We start from the raw sequence: 21,970 nt of genomic DNA on the forward strand, positions 1-21,970 counted from the left end.
ACACCACGTCGTGACTTATCGCACAGCGCAGGAGAGTGAAAATAGTGACATTTTCAGAAGCATTGTAGTGTGAACTGGGCACATAAAAAAAATAATTGTTTTTTATGTGTCTGTGCATTGATCTGCGTTTTACAAGTGCGCTAAAATGCAGCTCAATGCAAGTTAAAATGGGCATAAAATAGATGGAAATGTACATCCATTTTCTCTACACTTTAAGGCATGTCAGTGTGATTCAGCCTTATGGGCCATACACACAATACAATTTTCTTTAGATTTTTTCCTTTAGACTTACCAAAACCATATAATATGAGGTCAAATCTAAACCCTTTCAATTTGTATGCAATCAGGCAGGCCCTTGCACTACATAGAAAAGGAAAAAATCTAAAGGAAATCTGACAACAAAAGTTATATAGTGTGTATCCAGCTTTAAGGCCCGTAGACACGATAAGAAAATCTGATGTGAAAATTTGTCCGATCTGTCGATTTTCGGATTGTTAGTATGGTGTTTTCGACAGCCGACTCCGACTTTTCGGCTGACAAAATCCTGATGTGCAGGCTATAAAATTTTTGTTGTCCGTCAAAACCAGAGGCGTAACTAGAACCTTCAGGGCCCCGGTGCAAGAAACCATGAAGGGCCCCCCGGACCCCTGGCTGGGGCCCTTCCCTTCAAGCCTGGGGCTCTCCCACTGATCCTGGGGCCCTTTACTCTCGTTGCGGGGCCCTTTATTATGGCAGTGGGACCCTTTCACAAGATCTGCAGTGGGCCCCCTTCCTGCCATCTTGGGTCCTCCCCATGGTGGTGGAATGCCAGGGCCCAGGTGCAAGTGTGACCTTTGCGATCCTGCTAGTTCATCCACTGGTGTCAGTAGTTTTTATTTTTTGGTATTTTATTTGTATTATTTTTATCATTTTATTTTTTTTTACAATGTCACTGACTATGACTCTGTCCATTCAGAAAAGGAAGGAGCTGGTAAATTATATATTTACCGACCCCTTCCTGGTTCTCTATTGTGTCATCCTATCTTACTCTATCCAGGTGTACAGGGGAGCCTCACAGGCCCCCTGGAGCATGGGGCCCGGTTGCAATTGCAACCCCTGCAACCCCTGTAGTTACGCCCCTGGTCAAAACAACGTCCGATTTTCGTCTCATTAGTACAGATTTCCACGGAAAAAAATTTTAAGAGCAAGACTAGGCATGCTCAGAGACGACAGAACACATACAAAGCAATCCAACACACGACATCACTTCTGAAGTAGAATTCTGTCGTACGGGAAAATTCGTATGAAAATAACCTCTTCACTTTCCACATCAGACTAGCATGCCACAAAAAACGGACAACAGATCGTTCGATAATCTGATCGTGTGTATGGGGCTTTAGTTCAGTCCTTTAGCTGGAACTGCTGCAGCACATCCAAACTTTTGATCATGTCCTCTTAGAAGATTGTAAGCTCTAACGAGCAGGGCCCCCTGATTCCTTCTTTCTTAAAGTGGATTGTATTTGTACGGTCTACCCTCAAGTTGTAAAGTGCTGCGTAAACTGTCGGTGCTATATAAATCCTGTATAATAATAATGTATTTCATTTACAGACAGGGTGATAAATGAAAGTCTACACAGTGCTGCTCAGTATCATTGCCCTTTTAAAGTTTTACATTCAACATTGCCACTTTAAGAGGAGCATTGCATGCTGGGAGAGAGGCTCACATGGAGTGCTGGCTGCATAGGACATATGTAGGAAGGTGAGATGACTGTGTGTGCTCTGTACTGACACCCGGAATCATTGGGTCCATTATTAGATATATGAATGTGTATTTGGATCACTTGTCTGCCAGACTCATGGGCAGTCTATGCAGTGTGCTGGGATATAGTACTCTGTGGAAGTATCTGACTTGTAGACTGATCTCACTGTATTTGTTATGCACATTGTTTCCTGTTTATAGACATATAGAAACAAAAAAATAACAAAATAGATCACATACAGATGTGTTTTTCAATAGATCTGAAAACTCCAGCTCTGTGACCCGGATCAGAACAAGCAGCCTCACATTTCACATACAGGCGCACGCTTGTAGGTTTCATGAGCTTTTCTTTATGTCTTTATGACCCTTGCTTACAAAGTCTCACTCCTTCTGCTGAAGTAAACCTCTCATTAGAGATGTTAGGGTTGCCATCGCTGACCTCCTTCGGAAATTGCCCCAATTGAATTTATTATAGGCAATTATATAGCGCCGACAATTTACACAGTCCCTTACATAATGTTCATTTGCCTCAGTCCCGCCCTTTAACCACTTCTGGACTGGTAGATTTTCCCCCTTAATGACCAGGCCATTTTTTTATTTTATTTTTTTGCGATTGGACACTGTTATTTTAACTGATGAATGCGTGATCGTGCAACGCTGTACCCAAACAAAATGAATGTCCCTTTTCCCCCACAAACAGAGCTTTCTTTTGGTGGTATTTGATCACCTGTGCGATTTTTTATTTTTTGCGATATAAACAAAAAAAAGAGCGACAATTCTGGGAAAAAAAAACAAAACAATATTTTTCCCTTTCTGCTAATAAACATTCCCAATATTCCCAATAATAAAGAAAAAATGTAAAAATCTAATTTCTTCATCCTTTTAGGCCAATTTGTGTTCTGCAACATATTTTTGGTAAAAAAAAAAAATCCCAATAAGTGTATTTTGATTGGTTTGATCAAAAGTTATCGCATCTACAAACTAGGGGAAAGATTTATGTAATTTGTATTTATTTTTCTTTATTAGTAATGGCGATTTTTAGTGGGACTGCAATATTGCGGCAGACAGATCAGACCCGTAACCGACATTTTTGACACTTTTGGGGGTCCAGTGACATTACTACAGTAATCAGTAATCGGTGCTATAAATATGCACTGTTACTGTAATAATGACACTGGCAGGGAAGGGGTTAACCCAGGGCGATCAAAGGGGTAAATGTGAGCCTAGGGGGTGTTTTCTAACTGTGTGGGGGTGGGGGATGGGCTTATGGAATCAACACAGAGACCTGTGATCCTAAATAGGAGGAACACAGGATCTCTGTGTTGATAGCTGAGAGAATAAGGGTCTGCTGTGTTTACAAGTGATCGCTGGTGCCCGGCAAAAATCGCAGTTGCTGACCGTGCGGATCAGCTTCCCCGGTGGCGAATGGGTGCGCACGTACAGATTTGGCAATTCGTGGGAACCTGCCGCCTGTATATCTACGGTGGCTAGTCGACAAGGGGAAAAAAAAGAGGAAAAGTTTAATACTCTTTTAACCACTTAAGCCCCGGAGGATTTGGCTGCTAAAAGACCAGGGTTTTTTTGCGATTTTTTTTTTTTTTTTTTTTTTTTTTTTTTTTTTTTACTGCGTGACTTTTAACGGACAATTGCGCGGTCGTGCGACGCTGTACCTAAACAAATTTGACGCCCTTTTTTTCCCACAAACAGAGCTTTCTTTTGGTGGTATTTGATCACCTGTGCGATTTTTTGATCATGCACTATAAACAAAAAAAAGCGTCAATTTTGCAAAAATAACAATATTTTTCACATTTTTTTATATGAAATCCCCCCCCCCCCAAAAAATGTAAAAATCTAAATTTTTTAACATTTTCGGCCAATTTGTTTTAGGCTACCTATGTTTGGTAAAAAAAATCGCAAAAAGCGTATTTTGATTGGTTTGCGCAAAAGTTAGCGCGTTTACTAACAAAGGGAAAGATTTTTGTCATTTTTGGTGTTTTATTTTTTAACGCGTAATGGCAGCGATCTGCGTTTTTTTTTTTTTTTTTTTTTCGGTACTGCGACGTCCAGATCGGACCCTTGACTGACATTTATGACACTTTTGGGGTTACCAGTGACATTACTGCAGTAATCAGTGCTATACATATGCACTGTTACTGCAAAAATGACACTGGCAGGGAAGGGGTTAACTGTATTGGAGAGGGAGGGGTTAAGTGTGTCCTAGGGGCATGATTCTAACTGTATAGGGACATGGCTATTGGTGTAAAAACAAAGATCAACGGTCCTACATAGTAGAACCGTCTGATCTTCATTTTTACACCAGGGAGAATGACGGGCGGCTTGTTTACATAAGCCGTCCGCCTTTCTCCCTTCACCGGAGCGATCGTAGTGTGACCGGCGGACATCGGGTCCGCCGGTCACACGCACTGACTTGTCAGTCAACAAGCCGCGGCGGGCGCGCGCCCGCCCGCAATTGGCTCTCAAGTCAGTGACAGGCGAGTGACGTACCCATACGTCACTCTGCCTGGCCGGGGCTGACCGCCGCAGTATATAGTCGTGCGGCGGTCGGCAACCGGTTAAATACCGGGGTTATGGTTGCAGATAGCTGCCATAACCCCGGTATTTTTTTAAATGGCGGGCGGTCTGCTAATTTTTTTGTAATTGTGAGTGTAGATGTGAGGTCTGAGGTCTTTTTGACCCCAGATCTCCCATTAGCCCCGGTTCACACTTATGCGAGTGCGGGAAGCCTGCGAATCCTCAGCCTGTTCCCGCATCGCACACGCACCCCCGGCAGTTCACACTGCCATATGCGATACGCTGGGGGTATCAATGTAAACTTAATGACACCCCCAGTTTGATCGCATATCGCAGTGCGATCTTGCAGTTCGCACAGGATCGGATCGCACAAGTGTGAACCGCTGTGCGATCCGATCCTGATGCGGCTTCCAAAAAGGGTCCCTGTGCGTGTTTGGAGCGGCTGCGGTGCGAATTTAGCCATACAAACTGTATGGCTAAACTCGCACCGCACAGCCGATCGCATGTAATGTCGGAGCAGTGCGCTCCGACATTACATGCGAACCCCGCACACGCACAAGTGTGAACCGGGGCTTAAAGAGGACCTGTCCTGCTTATTTTTATTACAAGGGATGTTTACATTTCTTGTAATAGGAGTAAAAGTGTTCCAATTTTTTTTTTTTTTAAGGGACAGTGTAAAAAAAACAAAACAAAATAAAAAAGTAAAGCGCCCCATTCCTCCGAGTTTGTGCGCAGAAGCGAATGCATACGCAAGTTGGGCCCACATATGTAAACAGTGTTCAAACCACACATGTGAGGTATTGCCGTGATCGTTAGAGCGAGAGCAAAAATTCTACCCCTAGGCCTCCTCTAACTCTAAACTGGTAACCTGTAGAAATTTTTAAAGCGTTGCCTATAGAGATTTTTAAGTACCAATATTTGTCGCCATTCCCTGAGCTTGCACAATTTTGAAGCAGGACATGTTGGATATCTATTTACTTTACTGTTGTCATATTTTTTAATTCAAAAAAGTGTATTTTTTTTTCCCCAAACAAATTGCATTTGTAAGACTGCAGCACAAATACAATGTGACATAAAGTATTGCAACAATATCCATTTTATTCTCTCTGGCAGGGATCTCCAAACTACGGCCCTCCAGCTGTTGTGGAACTACACGTCCCATGAGGCATTTTAAAACTCTTACATTCACAGACATGATGGGAATTGTAGTTCCTGAACAACTGGAGGGCCAATCGTTTGGAGACCCCTGCTCTAGGATCTCTGCTAAAATAATAAAAAAAAAATATATATATATATATATATATATATATATATATATATATATATATATATATATATATATGGGTTCTAAGTAATTTTCTAGCAAAAAATATTGATTTTAATTTGTAAACGAGTGTCAGATAAAGGCCTGGTCCTTAAGTGGTTAAGCTGTCCTTAGATGGTTCAAAATTCAGCTGATTCAACAGGGACCGGACAAATTTCAATCCATCTATGGCCTTTCCACTCAACAGAAGTCAACTGGAATGTTGAAAATGTTTTGTTTGATCAGCAGCTACATTTGAGGAGTCCCCGCTGTCAGAGTACAATCGCACAGCAGGGAGGATACATCCATCCACATTGATTGGCTGAATGGGAGAAAAAAAAAAAAACAACCTTACAGTTTCTGTATCTGAGCTATACAATTGATCCAAAGCTATTCATAGATGAATATGTGGATATCTGTCTAGGCACATATTTAATTAGGCAAAGAACAATGTATAGCAAGCAGTCAGTAGCGGACAGAAACTTTCTAAAAACAAGTAACTACAAATTAACATTTTTTGTTTAATGTACTTGTATAGACCCCAGAACTGCAAGCAATATCTGTGTATTTATTTTTATTCACAAAAATGTGCACCGTGTGCTTAGGAATTCAGAGCTGTGTTGTCATGTCAAAGAGCAAGGTAGGGGCTTACTATATTTCTGGCACATCAACAGTTTTTCGTCACTTGCAGCATGTTTAAAGTAGAACTAAAGGCAAAACTTTTTTGTGGGTAGAGTATGTGAGGATTATAACTCCTGTCAGTTTAATTTTTTATTTTAAATTTGCCATCTGTGTCACTTGGGGACATTTCCTTTAACTTCCTGTCCCATAGACACAATAGGAAGTGATAGGAAAGCTCTCCAAACATAGGGAAACCCCCTAGCTGTCACTCTGGTCATAAGTACTAGTGTCCATATTGGAAGATTTTTGCTAATTTTCCTCTTCTGGTAACAACTGCATTTTTTTTCTTTATCTCAGTGATCTCCCTAACAGGGGCCCAGAAAGCAATTAAGACCAGGCAGGTATTCTAATCCCTCTCCACTCTATCCGTTTTGCATTTGCTTTTACTTTAAAACAGGGGTCTCCAAACTTTTTAAACAGAGGGACAGGTTACTACCCTTTATACTTTAGGGGGGCTGGATTGTGGCCGGAGGGAGTAGAAAATGTCCCACTTTCGTGAGATTAAACATTGCCTTAGGCAAATAACTCCCATGGTCAGTAGGACGAGGAATAGTGTCCCATCAAGGCAAATAACTCCCGGGGTCAGTAGGATGAGGAATAGTGTCCCATCGAGGCAAATAACTTCCGGGGTCAGTAGGATGAGGAATAGTGTCCCATCAAGGCAAATAACTCCCGTGGTCAGTAGGACGAGGAATAGTGTCTGATCAAGGCAAATGACTCCCGTGGTCAGTAGGATGAGGAATAGTGTCCGATCAAGGCAAATAACTCCCGTGGTCAGTAGGATGAGGAATAGTGTCCCATCAAGGCAAATAACTCCCGTGGTCAGTAGGACGAGGAATAGTGTCTGATCAAGGCAAATAACTCCCGTGGTCAGTAGGATGAGGAATAGTGTCCGATCAAGGCAAATAACTCCCGTGGTCAGTAGAACGAGGAATAGTGTCCCATCAGTGTTATTCATGGAAAAAATAGTGCCACATTGTTGTTTTCAGTGGAAGGAATGCTGCCCCATCTGTGGTGTCAATGGAAGGAATAATGCCTTATCATTGGTGTCATTGGGGGAGTAGTGCCCCATTGTTGGTTTCAGTGGGAGGACTAGTGCTCCATTGCTTGTATCACTTGAAGGAATAGTGCCCAATCATTGGTGTCAGTGGGAGGAATAGTGCCCCATCATTAGTGTTAGTGGGAGGAATAATACCTTATTGTTGGTGTCAGTGGAAGGAATAGTGCCCCATTGTTGGTGTCAGTGGGGAGGAACAATGCCCCATTATTGGTGTCAGTGGGAGGAATCGTGCACCATCTGTGCTGTCAATGAGAGGAATAATGCTCCGTCATTTGTATCAGTGGAAGGAATAGAGCCGCATCATTGGTATCAATGGGAGACCTAGAACCCCACCAATGGTTTAATGGGAGGAATAGTACCCTATTGTTGGTGTCAGTGAAAGGAATAATGCCTCATCATTGGTGTCAATGGGAGTAGTGCCCATTGGTGTCAGTGGAAGGTATACTGCCCCCAATGATGGTGTTACTGGGAGGAATAGTGCCCTATTGTTGGTGCCAGTGAGAGGAATAATGCCACAAGGGCTGGATTAAGGAAAGCAATGGGCCATATCTGGCCTGAGGGCTGCAGTTTGGAGACCACTGCTTTAAAAGGATAAAACACGGGGAAATGTGGATTAACTCTCGAAATATTCTATATATTATGTTTTATCTTCACATATGATTTTAGTAATCATTTTCAAATCCTACCTTACATTCTGTTAAGCCTAGCCAAATAATGATTTTCAAGCCCTGGGTTTTAATGTGCACATTTTTATTTATTACAGGACCTTCCAATCTTCTCCAGATATATCTTTGTAGTAAGGATGTGAAAGACATGAACAGCAACCACCATAAACTTAAAAGCTGGAATGTAGCGAGGCCTTTGCGGGATGATACAGAGCTGATCAAAGACAGTATTTGGAGAGATGAATGCTTTCAGCACAAATTGCACTGGAAGATGCCTGCGTCTATGGAAGTACAAAATCCGTACATTGAACACACATCTGTCTGCTCAGAAATGGTCGGGAGGCAAGCTCTGTGGAAGTCCTGGTGTACTGCAAAACATCCAATCTACACATCTGAATCAGGCTGTGCCCTTTAGTACTAAAAAGGTAACAATGGTTAAGCATGCAATAGAATGACTCTAAACAATGTTGCTTCTAACTTTAAAAAACATTTTTTATTGCTCAGTGGGACACAAGGGCAGCTTCATACCGGTGTCTGTGTTTCTGGATGACATATTTGGTGTGACGTCACTGACCTATCTGTGTTTTCACAAAGGTTTTCATAAGATTTCACAAGGAACTGAAAGCTGAGTTCCAGTCATTTTTTTGGTTTTTTATAAAAAGTGTAGCTGCTGACTTTTAATAAACAGCCACTCACCTGTCTCACAATCGCGCGGTGCACTCACCCCAGAGGTATCCTCCCTCAGTGGTGCCGGCATCTCTACTATGGGCACACGGCTGTGACAGCTTGTGGCTTTACAGCCAGGTGCCCATTAAGCATGCGTGAGCGGCGCGCTGCGCTCTATGACTGGTCCCGAAGTCTTTTAGGACCTGTCATGTGTCCCAGAAGACTTTGCCGAAGACCGGAACAGAAGTGGGAGTAGGTACCTGTCATAAACGAGTACCTGCTCCCCTCCCCAAAAGCTTCTTCTCACAAACAGGAGTTGGGGAGGAGGCCTTAAAGCGGAAGTTCACTTTTGGGTGGAACTCCACTTAAACTTCGGAAGCTGTTACCCCACCCCCAAAAAAAAAGACAAGCATCAGGCAAAGAACTACCCAGTAGTATCACCTGTGATCTTCCTTCTGATCAACCTTCCCCCTTTACTGACTTACCATGCCTTATTCTATACTGTGTTTGCACCACATGGATAAGCTATTTTGGTAGAGTCGGGGCTTTGATCCCTCATGTTAGAGCCTCCAATAAGGAGAACAGTAAGCAGCACAGTAATGACATCCCTGAATCTCACTCCAAATCTCCAAAGACTAGCAGAACAGCAGAGCCTTAAGCCTAGTACACATGGAACGATTTTCGGCCAATTCTGCTCAGCATGTGCGACTTCCATGCGAATTTAATGCGAATTTGTGAGGAGGAGTGGTCACTTCTTTTAAAATCTAGGCGAAAAGAAAGCCGTAGTCATGTGAACACTGGCCTGCGAATTCAATCCGGTCCCAAAGAAGTCTATGGAGCTGAAATTCACCCTGTACTAAACTCTCACATGACCCTTTTTTGAGCCAGATCAAATGGCGCTTTTCCACTGCATGGAACCAAACGGTTCGGGTCGCTTTTGTGCTTTTCCACTGCTGGTACCGCATGGTACGGTGTAGGAACGGTTCGGTACGGTACTGCGGTGCTTTTCCACTACATGGAACCGAACGGTACGGCTTGCTTAAACAGTACCACCTCAGTTGTGGTTCCAACAGGGCCATACCGGTACCATATCCCACAATCCTTTGCATGCAGCCTTGACTGTTTGTCACTACTAGCCACTGATTGGTCAGAGAATCATTGTTATCCCACCCACTTACTTTAGCACTACTTTAGTGGAAAAGCAAACCGTACCGAACCGTTCCAACACCGTACCATGCGGTACCATGCAGTGGAAAACCAACAGGGCCAAGCAGGGCCGAGTAGAGCCGAGCCGGTACTTGCAGTGGAAAAGTGCCAAAAGTCACACCTCATATATGTGAATAGCTTTCATTGGAAATAATGCTTTTTTACATGACCTGTTACTCTATGCTTTTCGGATCGCATCTGATCCGCATAGAATTCGCATAAGTGTGAACCAGGGCTGAGACATTTTTTTTAAAAAATGCAGGGAACGCATTAAAGCAGAGTTAGTCATTTTTGTGTTTATTAACCACTTGAGGACCGCCCCACATAGATATACTGTGGCAGGCTGGCCCTCCTGCACGAACCATTGTACCTGTACGTCGGCTCATGTTCTGGGTCTGTGGCACGCGCGCGCCACCTGAGACCCGCTCCCGCTGTAATTGGACAAAGCGGGAGTCAATCAGCAGGTCCAGCGGGCCCTGATGGCTGCCGGGACCCATTGATCGTTCGGAGGGGAAGCAGAACAGCGGTCTGCCTATGTAAACAAGGCAGACCGCCATTCTGTCATATAGGAAGATAGAGATCTTGTGTTTCTGCTAAGCAGAAACACAGACCTTTGTCTTCCCCCAGTTAAGCCATCCACCACACAGTTAGAAAGTATTCCCTAGGAGCACACTTAACCCAACCTTTTGATCGCCCCTGATGTTAACCGCTTTCCTGCCAGTGTCATGTATACAGTGACAGTGCAATTTCTTTAGCACTGATCACTGTATTGGTGTCACTGGTCCCCAATAAGTGTCACTTAATGTCAGATTTGTCTGCTGCAATGTCGCAGTCCTGCTAAAAATCACTAATTGCCGCCATTACTAGAAAATATAAATAAATAATTTTGCTCAAACCAATAAATGTACAATTTTTGGGATTTTTTTTACCAAAAAAGAATGTAGCAGAATACATATTGGCCTAAAAAAATAAAGAAATTCGATTTTTCTACATTTTTTTTTCTATTGGGTATGCTTTATAGCAGAAAGGAAAAAAATATATTTTTTTTTTTTTAAAAACTTTTTTTTTTTTTTGGTAATAGCACAAAATAAAGACTGTAATCAAATACCACCAATTTGTGGGGGAAAAAAATTACATACATTTTATTTGGGTACAACATCGCACGTCCGCGCAATAGTCAGGTAAAGTAACTCAGTGCCATATAGCAAAAAATGGCCTGGTCATGAGAGGGGTAGAACCTTCTGGGGATGAAGTGGTTAAAATGTAGCTGCTGACTTATTAAACACGCACTCACCTGTCCCATGATCCAGCGATGCACTCACCCCAGCCATTTTCACCCTGTGTACTCCCTCGGCGGCGCCGGCATCTTTATTATGGGCAACTGGCTGTGACAGCTTGTGGTCCCACAGCTGGGTGCCCACTGCGCATGAGCGAGCTGCGCTGCGCTCTGTGACTGGTCCTCAAGTCTTCTAGGACCAGTCATGTGTCCCAGAAGGCTTTGGAGGGGAGGAAGGAGAGCTTCCACTTCCGATTGCCTAAAGCGACTGAAAAGGAAGTGGGAGTGGGTACCTGTCAAAATCGGGTACCTGTCCCCCTCCCCCCCACAAAAGCTCAGTTTCACAAACAGGAGCCAGGGAAAAAAAACATTTAGAAACACTTTAATTGATTGCCCATAATGTATAAATTCTACATGGTCAAGGTTGATTTGGACATGGTGGGGATGTGTCCCTTGCTTGCATTCTTCAGGTAAAAGTCCATCTTTAAGATGCTGTCATAATCTATTTAAATTACAGAGTTCAGCTATGAACAATAAAATAAGTTTAATGTTATTTCTGTTGCACCATCATGTAAAATCTGTTCCATCTCTGTGCCATCTCTTTCAGGAAAGAATTGATATGTCCGAATATAGCACTGAATATATTAGGAATTTTAGTATAATAGCCCACGTGGACCATGGTAAAAGTACGCTTGCGGACAGACTGCTGGAAATAACTGGTACGACACTTCATATATATAATTTTTGTTTTCATTTAAGCTCCAAAAAGGTTGTCAATTTGGGGAATGTTCACACAAATTGGCAGATGTTGGGTAACAATCCAGCTATCCCTTATTTACACTGCTCAAAAAAATTAAAGGAATACTTTTAAAAACACATCAGATCTCAATGGGGAAAAAATATGCTGGATATCTATGGATATGGACTGGGTAATGTGTTAGGAACAAAAGGATGCAACATCATTAAATGAAAATGATCAACCTACAGAGGGCTGAATTCAAAGAGACCCGAAAAATCAAAGTGAAAAAATGATGCAGCAGGCTAGTCCATTTTGCTGAAATTTTATTGCAGCAACTCAAAATGGTACTCGGTAGTTTGTATGGCCCCCACGTGCTTGTGGGCTTCCACAATGGATGATGTCCTGTGGTATTTCCTCCCAGATCTGGACCAGGGCATCACTGAGCTCCTGAACAGATTGAGGTGCAACCTGGCAGCCTCAGATGAACCGAAAGATAATGTCCCAGAGGTGTTCTATTGGATTTAGGTCAGGCGAGCATGGGGGCAATTCAAATGGCAGTCAGGGTGCCATTGTCTAGCCTGTAGAGGTCTGTGCATCCCTCCATGGATATGCCTCCCCAGACCATCACTGACCCGCCACCAAACCGGTCATGTTGGAAGATGTTACAGATAGCATAAGATTCTCCACGGCTTCTCCAGACCCTTTCATGTCTGTCATGTGCTCAGTAGGGATGATCGAACTTTTGAAAAGTTTGGTTCGACCAGAACACCCAAACTACCCGAAAGTTCGGCCCGGATTTCAGAACCCCATTGAAATCAATGGGACCCAGAGAGACAACAGAGGGTTGTAGTCAATGGAGAACATTCAGAACAAGGTCATGTTACCAGTGGGGTACCTCAGGGATCTGTACTGGGACCAATTTTGTTTAATATCTTCATAAGTGATATTGCAAAAGGCCTCGATGGTAAGGTTTGTCATTTTGCTGATGACACAAAGATATGTAACAGGGTTGATGTTCCTGGAGGGAAACGCCAAATGGAAAAGGATTTAGGAAAACTAGAAGAATGGTCAGAACTCTGGCAACTGAAATTCAATGTGGATAAATGCAAGATAATGCACCTGGGGCGTAAAAACCCAAGGGCAGAATATAGATATTTGACACAGTCCTGACCTCAGTATCTGAGGAAAGGGATTTAGGAGTAATTATTTCAGAAGACTTAAAAGGTGGGAAGACAATGTAATAGAGCAGCACGAAATGCCAGCAGAATGCTTGGATGTATAGGGAGAGGTATAAGCAGTAGAAAGAGAGAAGTGCTTATGCCGCTGTACAGAACACTGGTGAGACCTCACTTGGAGTATTGTGCGCAGTACTGGAGGCCATATCTCCAGAAGGATATAGATACTCTAGAGAGAGTTCAGAGAAGAGCTACTAAACTAGTACATGGATTGCAGGAAAAAACTTACCAGGAAAGGATAAAGGACCTTAACATGTATAGCTTGGAAGAAAGAAGAGACAGAGGGGATATGATAGAAACATTTAAATACATAAAGGGAATCAACTCGGTAAAGGAGGAGAGCATATTTAAAAGAAGAAAAACTACCACAAGAGGACACAGTTTTAAATTAGAGGGGCAAAGGTTTAAAAGTAATATGAGGAAGTATTACTTTACTGAGAGAGTAGTGGATGCATGGAATAACCTTCCTGCAGAAGTGGTAGCTGCAAATACAGTGAAGGAGTTTAAGCATGCATGGGATAGGCATAAGGCTATCCTTCATACAAGATAGGGCCAGGGACTATTCATAGGATTCAGATATATTGGGCAGACTAGATGGGCCAAATGGTTCTTATCTGCCGACACATTCTATGTTTCTATGGGACCCGAACTTCAGTAATAAAAAAACACCATTTTGAAGCCCTAAAACCCAATACATTCCCCTAAAAAGTGCCTAGGGTTCTGGGTCATGCCCCATGGACTATTAATCACACAAAAAAAAGTTCTTAAAAATTGTCATTTTTGATAGAGAGCCAATTATTGAAAAAAAAGAGATTTCTTTGGATTTAGTGTCTGGGGGGGTCTAAAAAGTGTACCTGGTGAAGCTTCAGCTCTGTAGCATGTCCAGAACCAGAAAAAAAAGTTTGTTTGTATTAGAATTGCAATAGAACAGGATAGTGGCTCCGCTATTTTCACACCCGGCTTTTTGTTGCAGGCGTTTATAGGGCTTTTTTGTGGATGTGTTTGGAGGCAGGCATGACATCTGAAATTGTGTATACGGGTATATATACACACACACACATGTATGTATATATACACATATATAGGTGTGAAAGTAGCAGAACCCTATGGCTGCGCTAATGAAATTATTAACACCCATAGGGCTTCGCTCCTTTCACACCTATATGTGTGTATGTGTATAAATACATATAAGCGTGTGTGTGTATATATACCCATATACACAAGTTCAGATGTTATGCCTGCCTCCAAAGACTCCCAAAAAATGCCCCAAAAAAACGCCGACCTCATGAATATTTATAGAGGGACCGGACAGGCCCGCCCCCGACCAATCCGATTATCCCCCCTGGAGGAAGGCGGTGAAAATTTGGTGTGTGAGTGTATATATGTGTGTATATGTATATATATATACTGTGTGTGTGTATATGTATATATATATATATATATATTTATACATGTACATATATACACACACACACCAAATTTTCAACTGCCGCCTCCCTCCAGGGGGGATAATCGGATTGGTCGGGGGGCGGGCCTGTCCGGTCCCTCTATAAATATTCATGAGGTCGGCATGTATCGTAGCAGAGTGCAGCGCTGGGAGTGCGGTGTGTGATCGGTGAGATCCCGGGGCTGTCAGTGTGGATTTACTGCAGGTGTGTGGGAAGTTTGGTGGACTCCGGTGACTTTCTGGAACTTATGGCGGGGAGGTGATCGGAGGAGCAGGGAGAGATTGGAGAGACTGCTCGCTATGATGTACCTTCTGCTGTCGAATGATGCCTCTGTCATGTCAGATAATGCCTTCGAGGCATCATCCGACAGGCCTCTTCCTCCGGAGCCGCGCTCTTCTGAGGAGGAAGTGAAGTGGGCAGGGATCCGCTCCTGTCTAACACGCCCACCCAGCGCCGGCCGCCCACCCGAAGTCTCTCTGCGTTCGGCTGTTCGTGCGGCACATGCGCAGTAGCGCATTTCCACGGACGCAGGGACACTTCCATTTTATTAATATAGATAACTATAGTGGAAAATAGTACCCTAACTACACGAGATATCCCTTTCCTCACACTAATAATTGCTAAATGACACTTTGAAGCAGGAGTAACAGAACTGCTTCCACTCTCTTCCACAGCCCCAGTATTAAAGTGCTAGAGATTTGGCAGGGCTATCTTATATACTGGGGGGCGTATTCACTACTGATTGGCCTCTGGACCCCCTAGTCACTCCAATCACATTTTACTGATGGTTCTGGTCCAATCACTGGCTTTTAAAGCCCAGTTCCTGTCCCATTGCATTTTGGTCGGTTCTGGTTGCCGAATTTCGAACTTTTTCAGCAAAAAGTTCGAAATTCGGTCAAATTTTGAACAGTCAATGTTCGGGTCGAACCGATGGTCGACCCGAACCGTTGGATCATCCCTAGTGCTCAGGGTGAACCTGCTCTCATCTGTAAAAAAAAAAAAAAAAACACGGCACCAGTGGCAGACCTTCCAATTCTGATGTTCAATGGCAAATGCCAGTCGAGCTCCACAGTGCTGAGCAGTAAGCATGGGGTCCACTAGAGGATGGTGGTCCCTCAGGCTACCCTCATGAAGTCTGTTTCTGATTGCTTGGTCAGAGACATTCAAACTGGTGGCCTGCTGGAGGTCATTTTGTAGGGCTCTGGCGGTGCTCATCCTGTTCCTCCTTGCACAAAGGAGCAGACACCAGTCCTGCTGATGGGTTAAGGAAGTTTATGGCCCTGTCTAAAGGGCCATAAACGCTATAAGATTTTCTGAAGACTTTTTCCTTTAGATTTACCTTTTCTATGTAGTGCAAGGGCCTGCCAGATTGCATACAAATTGAAAGTGTTTAGGTTTGACCTCATATTATATGGTTTTGGTAAGTCTAAAGGAAAAAGTCTTCAGAAAATCTTATAGTGTGTAGGGCCCATAACTCTCCTAGAGTAACTGCCAATCTCCTCCATGCTCTTGAGACTGTCCTTGTGTAGCACTGTCCCCATAGGGATTGCTGTATTATGACTTCTTGGGCCGCCTCCTGATTACCTGCAGACAATCACTTAGGGACAGTTCACACATCCATCCTTATTCCCAATGGCTCGTTACTCTATAAACAGTCCAGGGGTTTTGGTTTTACATTTATTGTGGAACTTGGATGGGAGAAGGGAATAGTGGGATACTTCAACTGGAACTATTTACAGTTAAGGAAAACTCTAACTTTGCCTCACCAGGTTAGACACACTGCTTTAACCATGCTGACACTTGTATGGAGGAATTTAAGTCTTCTTGCTCACAAACTTGATGCAACTACATTTTCTTCAGGACACTCTCTAGCATCCCCTTGACTGACCTCACTAGCAGATCCTGCTCTCTGGTAGGCAGAGAACAATATAGATTTACCTAGCGATCTCTCTGGTGAGCAGGAAAGCTCCAAGGCTATACTCTCTCTCTAGCACCTTCCTAGGAGGGTGCTACATTTTCCCCCGCCTAATTGAACCATGTCCTCACTGGCTCTGGGCATCCGCCCCTACAAAAATACCTGTACAAAAATTTACATGGAGTATCCCACAAACTTGTAAAGGTGGGGAAAAGGGAAATAACATTTGTACAGGGCCGTAGTGCATGCCCCATATAAGGCCAGTAGATATAATAAATTATGTGAAAAAATATGTATAGACAGCTGCTGTACAAAATCTACATAGTTTCACCAGGTATATTATATTATTGCACCCCTCCTCCAAACAAAAATCTGTCTTGCAGGAACAGGTTAAACATCCTGACTAACTATGCTACAAATAACATTTGTACATATATACATAAGATAGACCATAGGTAACCTTTCAAAGGCATGAAAGTAGAGTAAAGAGAAGGCGCCACTCAGTGAAGCAGTAATAACAAATTTATTAAGCTCATATCAAGACTTGCATAAAAGCAAAAAGTGGAGCACCATGACCCGGCGACCAATTTGGTCTGAAGAAGGAGCTGTTGTGAGCATGCTCCGAAACCGGTAACCGCCCATTCCTCGTCTACGGCCGCACGGTCCTTCTGTGAGGTATGCGGTTCGCGCAGCCTCACTCTGATTCAGCCCCCCGGATTGATTTAGGCTGCTGGCAGCTTCCACAACGGGTACACGGTGAATTAGGAAGGACGTAGGGTCATGACGCTCCACTTTTTGCTTTTATGTAAGTCTTGATATGAGCTTAATAAATTTGTTATTACTGCTTCACTGAGTGGCGCCTTCTCTTTACTCTGCTTACATGTGGGATCTCGCTTCGGTCCTGTAAGAGCTGCCCTCGATGATGGCACTAACACTGTGCTTTTGGAATATTCACCATCAGTCTGGTTAACATCTCGCCTATCAAAACTGTCTGGAACAAAGGACCCATCCCCCAGCAAGAGCGCCCATTAATTTTCCTTTTGCAATTGTTTCAAAGGCATGAGGATTCCCCTACAAGCCTGTAAAGGGAAAAGCGCATGTAGTAACCCTACATCCTGTATAATTACAGTGAGACTGCCCTCTCTGCAGAGGTGACCTTCTCAACTGCAAAATAAAATCTCTAGCACTTAGAGACTTCTGATGCATCTTGTCCACTAAGGGCGCGCTTGACTCGTCGTCCTGCTGTGTTCCTGTAATAGACAAACAGGACAACCTTCCAATCTAACTAACTAGACATTTCTGCACTTGTTCCATCAATCACCAGGGCACTGACTTTTTCCTATCCAAGTCAGACTTACAAGTTATGATGAAGAAGTGCGGAGTCTACCCGACTAGTGTGTAGTGTCCTTCTCTCTGTAACACCAAGGCAACACACCATCTCCTGGCAGCAGGCTGTTCTTGTTGGAGCCTGAGCAAAGCTTGTCTACTTTAGTGTTTGTAAGAACTCTTCAAGGGATCCTTCACTCTGGCATCCCTCTCTCTGAAGAGCTAATGAGCCACTACCCTTCTCTCACAAGGTAGCATTTTGCACAAAGTTTCTTCCAACATTACTCTGGCCCACTGGCCCAAAGGAATCTTCGCAAAGTGTCCTTCTTTAGTACTTATTTTAGTAACAGTGATGGCCCATGGCCCAAAGATCTTCACCAGTGGCAAGGTGTCTCTGTGAACTATGTATTTTTTTTTTCCCTTCCAGGTAGCAGCCCCAGGCTTTAACAGGAGAAGTCCTCTATGGCAAAAGTTCTTTCTCCTAGGTGATCAAACTATGGCAATTTTGATGATCCCCATCTTCTTTTGCAAAGATATAAGGAAAAGGGGATCTGGTAAGAGGGCTCCTAGCTCTGACAGCAACATTGTAACAAAAAACTCCTCGAGCGCATTAGCCCCTTTTGTAGTTCAAACTCTTTCAGCAGCAACAACAGCATTATTCGGGCTCACTGGCCCCTTTTATAAGTTAAGTTCTCTTAGCTGAATCAAGAACTCAGCACACCTCAGTAGTAATGGCCAGGATGAGGTATGCGGATGATCTTGCCTTCAGGACTCAGGATACTGTTGGCCCAGGCTTGGCCTTTTCCATCTGGGCGGTTGACCTCCACTCGGTCAATGTATATGGGCCGCAACAGATTCCAGTTTGCCTTGATAGACAGGAAGGTGTCCCACAACTGAGGCCTGGATTGGTTCCAATGTGGCTTGGGAACATATAGGAAGTCCCAGACAGCCTCTTCACACCAAGCCCTCCTATTGCTCTCGATTTTCTTCCATTATCTCCTGGGGGAGCGTATGGATAATCGTATCTGTACTCCATGGCCACTTTGGACAAGGCGTTGAAAATGTGAGAACCTGGGATCAGCTTGGATTAGGCGCCGTTCTCTGCCCAAACCCGGGCATAGGTGTGAGGTGGGGATAGGTCTGGGACCCTAGTGGCATAGGCCTCACAGAACCCCAGGTTCCTTGCACACTTAATCAGAACGAACGCTTCCTCTGTCTCCTCATTAAGGTGTACGTTTAGTAAACTGAGAAGTTTTCTCTCAGTTCAATTCTCGGCAGTTCTCAGAGAAAAAATATCTCCTCTGGCACCCAGTTTAGAAGGCGGAGAACTTCACTTCTCACAGGGTGATCAGAGGAGAATTTTTTTCTCTGAGAACTGCCGAGATCTCTGTATAACTGGGTGGACTGCCTGTAATCTCACGAGATTTTGTGAGATTACAGGCACTGCTAAGTTTAAAAAGTGAAACTAAAGTTTAAAAGAACTCGTAATGACATGTTCTGACACATGAAAACATATATATACACACACACACACACATGCACGGTATATATACATACAGTATATAAATATATATATATATATACACACACACACACACACACACATATATATATATATATATATATATATATATATATATATATATATATATACACACCAGTACATACAGTACATACATACATACATGCCAATCTGTATGCAATTGCACTGTGTGTTGGCAGATTGCATGCAGATTGTACACCAGACCACAGGCTATCGTTTGTGGTGTGTGGGTGTGGGGACAGTGGGAAGAGTGATCAACACAGGGGTTCTGGCTTGTAGGATAGCTGGAGGAATCCTAGTAGTGTGTGGTAATTGCTAGACTGCTCCCCAACCCTTAGAGTGCATCAGATTGTATGTAAGATTTGTATCTGCCTGTGTGTGGTCAGCCAGCTGGATTGGACTGGAGTCTCCCTCTAGTGGTGACCGAAGGCAGTGCAGGCTGTGAAAGTATTGCAACCAATCTAATTACTTAAGCCCCGTACACACGTACCGATCGTCGGCCGAACGATCGGCCGTCTTTTGTCCCCGGGCTGTCATGTCCGCTGAAAAGTGCACAAGACTGCACACGAATTTTGTCCGCCGACTGCAGAAGTGATGTCATGTGATGGTTAACTTTCCCTGTGTTTTTTCTTTTATGAGCATGCCCAGTCTTGCAAATCTGCTGTCTGTCGGCCGAATTCTGTACTGACTGGCGAACAATCGGCCGTTCTGGTGTCGGCATACAAACATTTTAATGCTTGCACGACAGATTCTGTTCGGCCGAAAGTGTGCTGTCGGCTGTCGGAAGCATCATACGAACAAGCCTACATTTGGCCGATCGGTCGTCTGCCGAATCTTTTCTGCGACAATCGGTACGTGTGTACGAGCCTTTAGTAGGAATTTTCTTTATTTCCGTTATCCCCTTATACTGCCCAGTCACGATTCATCACGTCTCGTTTAGCTAGTCGCCGTGGGCATGGTTGAATCGTGACAGATTGGTTTCCTCCCACACTCCAAAGACATGCTGGTAGGTTAATTGGATCCTGTATAAAAAATTGGCCCTGCTGTGTATGTATGTGAGTGATGCCTCGTACACACGTACCGATCGTCGGCCGTAAATATTCGGCCGACGACCGATCGGCCGATTGTATGCTTGTTAGTATGATGCTTTCGACAGCCGACAGCGCATTTTCGGCCGAACAGAATCTGTCCTGCAGGCATTAAAATTTTTGTTGGCCAACACCAGAACGGCCGATTGTTCGCCAGTCAGTACAGAATTCGGCCGACAAACAGCAGATTAGCAAGACTGGGCATGCTCAGAAAAGAAAAAACACACGGAAAGTTAACCATCACATGACATCACTTCTGCAGTCGGCTGTTGTTGGCCGACAAAATTCGTGTGCAGTCTTTTGCACTTTTCAGCGGACAGGACAGCCCTGGACAAAAGACGGCCGATCGGTACGTGTGTACGAGGCATTAGGGACCTTAGATTGTAAGCTCCTTGAGGGCAGGGACTGATGTGAATGTGCAATTTATATGTAAAGCGCTGCGTAAATTGACAGCACTATATAAGTACCTGAAATAAAAAAAAAAAATATATATATATATATATATATATATATACATACATACACACCAGTACATACAGTGTATATATATATATATATATATATATATATATATATATATATATATATATATATACACACACACAGATATATATGTGATTGTATAGTTAATGTGTTTCTAACCTGCTGTTGATGTATATTTCATCACTGCAGTAGGGAGAATTTTTACTTTCACTTTTGGGCACTGGGACATTCACAGCAGAGATCTCCTATTTCTTCCTGCTATCTCCACCTCTGAGCTGGAGAAGTAGGAAGAGGAGATCTTCAAAGAGAAGCACAGTGATCAGGTGAGATCATGTGTTACTAAACTGGCCGTTTCTGTTGCAGTGAATGCAAGCCGTTTGTGTGCTGAGATGAGAAGAGAAGACTATGTTCTCCACTACTCTTCTCAGTATTTTAAACCTGCAATGCTCTGAGACAAGCCGTGATCATCCAGATCTCAGCTTATCTCAGTTTACTAAACGTACACCTAAGTGAACTGGAACTTGCAGGACTTCTTCTTCCTTCAGTTCCCCAGTCCCACTCAGCTTCCACTTCTGATCCCTAGTTATGGATCCCTTTTCCAGGGACCCATAACGATACTTGAAACTGGGTGACCCCACATCAATGGCCCCTGCCTCCCCCTCACTGGATGAACTGGAGGACTTACAACTTCTAGGCTCATCAACGCCCCTCTGCCTCTATAAGAGCTGGACTGTTGGTTGCTGTAACTGCCACCAATGCACCTTACGACTACTGTGCATTGCACTTCTGAGATGTGGGTCTCCCTGTTTTGGGAAATGGTTGTGCATGTTTGCACCACTACTCCCGGCACTCCCTGTCCTCTCCCAAAAGGAATGGCCATATAGGTGTCAGCAGTTCAGATGTGGTTCGTACTTCTCAGTTCACATACAGTCTTCTGGGCTGGCAATTACTCTGCTCCAATTTCAGCAACATGTCACCGCAGTGCCCACACTGGCTCCACACACACATTCAGGCATCTGCCACATACCAGTCCAAGGTGCTCCCTGTTCCCTCCGCTGCACATATC

General features: G+C 43.7%; 1 protein-coding gene across 1 annotated transcript in view; it reads left to right on the top strand.

Annotated features, from left to right (window-relative positions):
• The first annotated feature begins 1,653 nt into the window (after positions 1-1,653).
• Positions 1,654-21,970, top strand: part of GUF1 (GTP binding elongation factor GUF1) — a 136,295-nt gene continuing 115,978 nt past the window's right edge. Inside the window, exons 1-3 of the mRNA XM_082272230.1 lie at positions 1,654-1,738; positions 8,078-8,404; positions 11,735-11,846. Of these exons, the coding sequence (XP_082128356.1) occupies positions 8,219-8,404; positions 11,735-11,846 (298 nt within the window). The 5' untranslated portion in view covers positions 1,654-1,738; positions 8,078-8,218. The remainder of the gene's footprint in view (positions 1,739-8,077; positions 8,405-11,734; positions 11,847-21,970) is intronic.

Source organism: Pelophylax lessonae (assembly GCF_965119305.1).
Source record: "Pelophylax lessonae genome assembly, chromosome: 1".
NCBI lineage: Eukaryota > Metazoa > Chordata > Amphibia > Anura > Ranidae > Pelophylax > Pelophylax lessonae.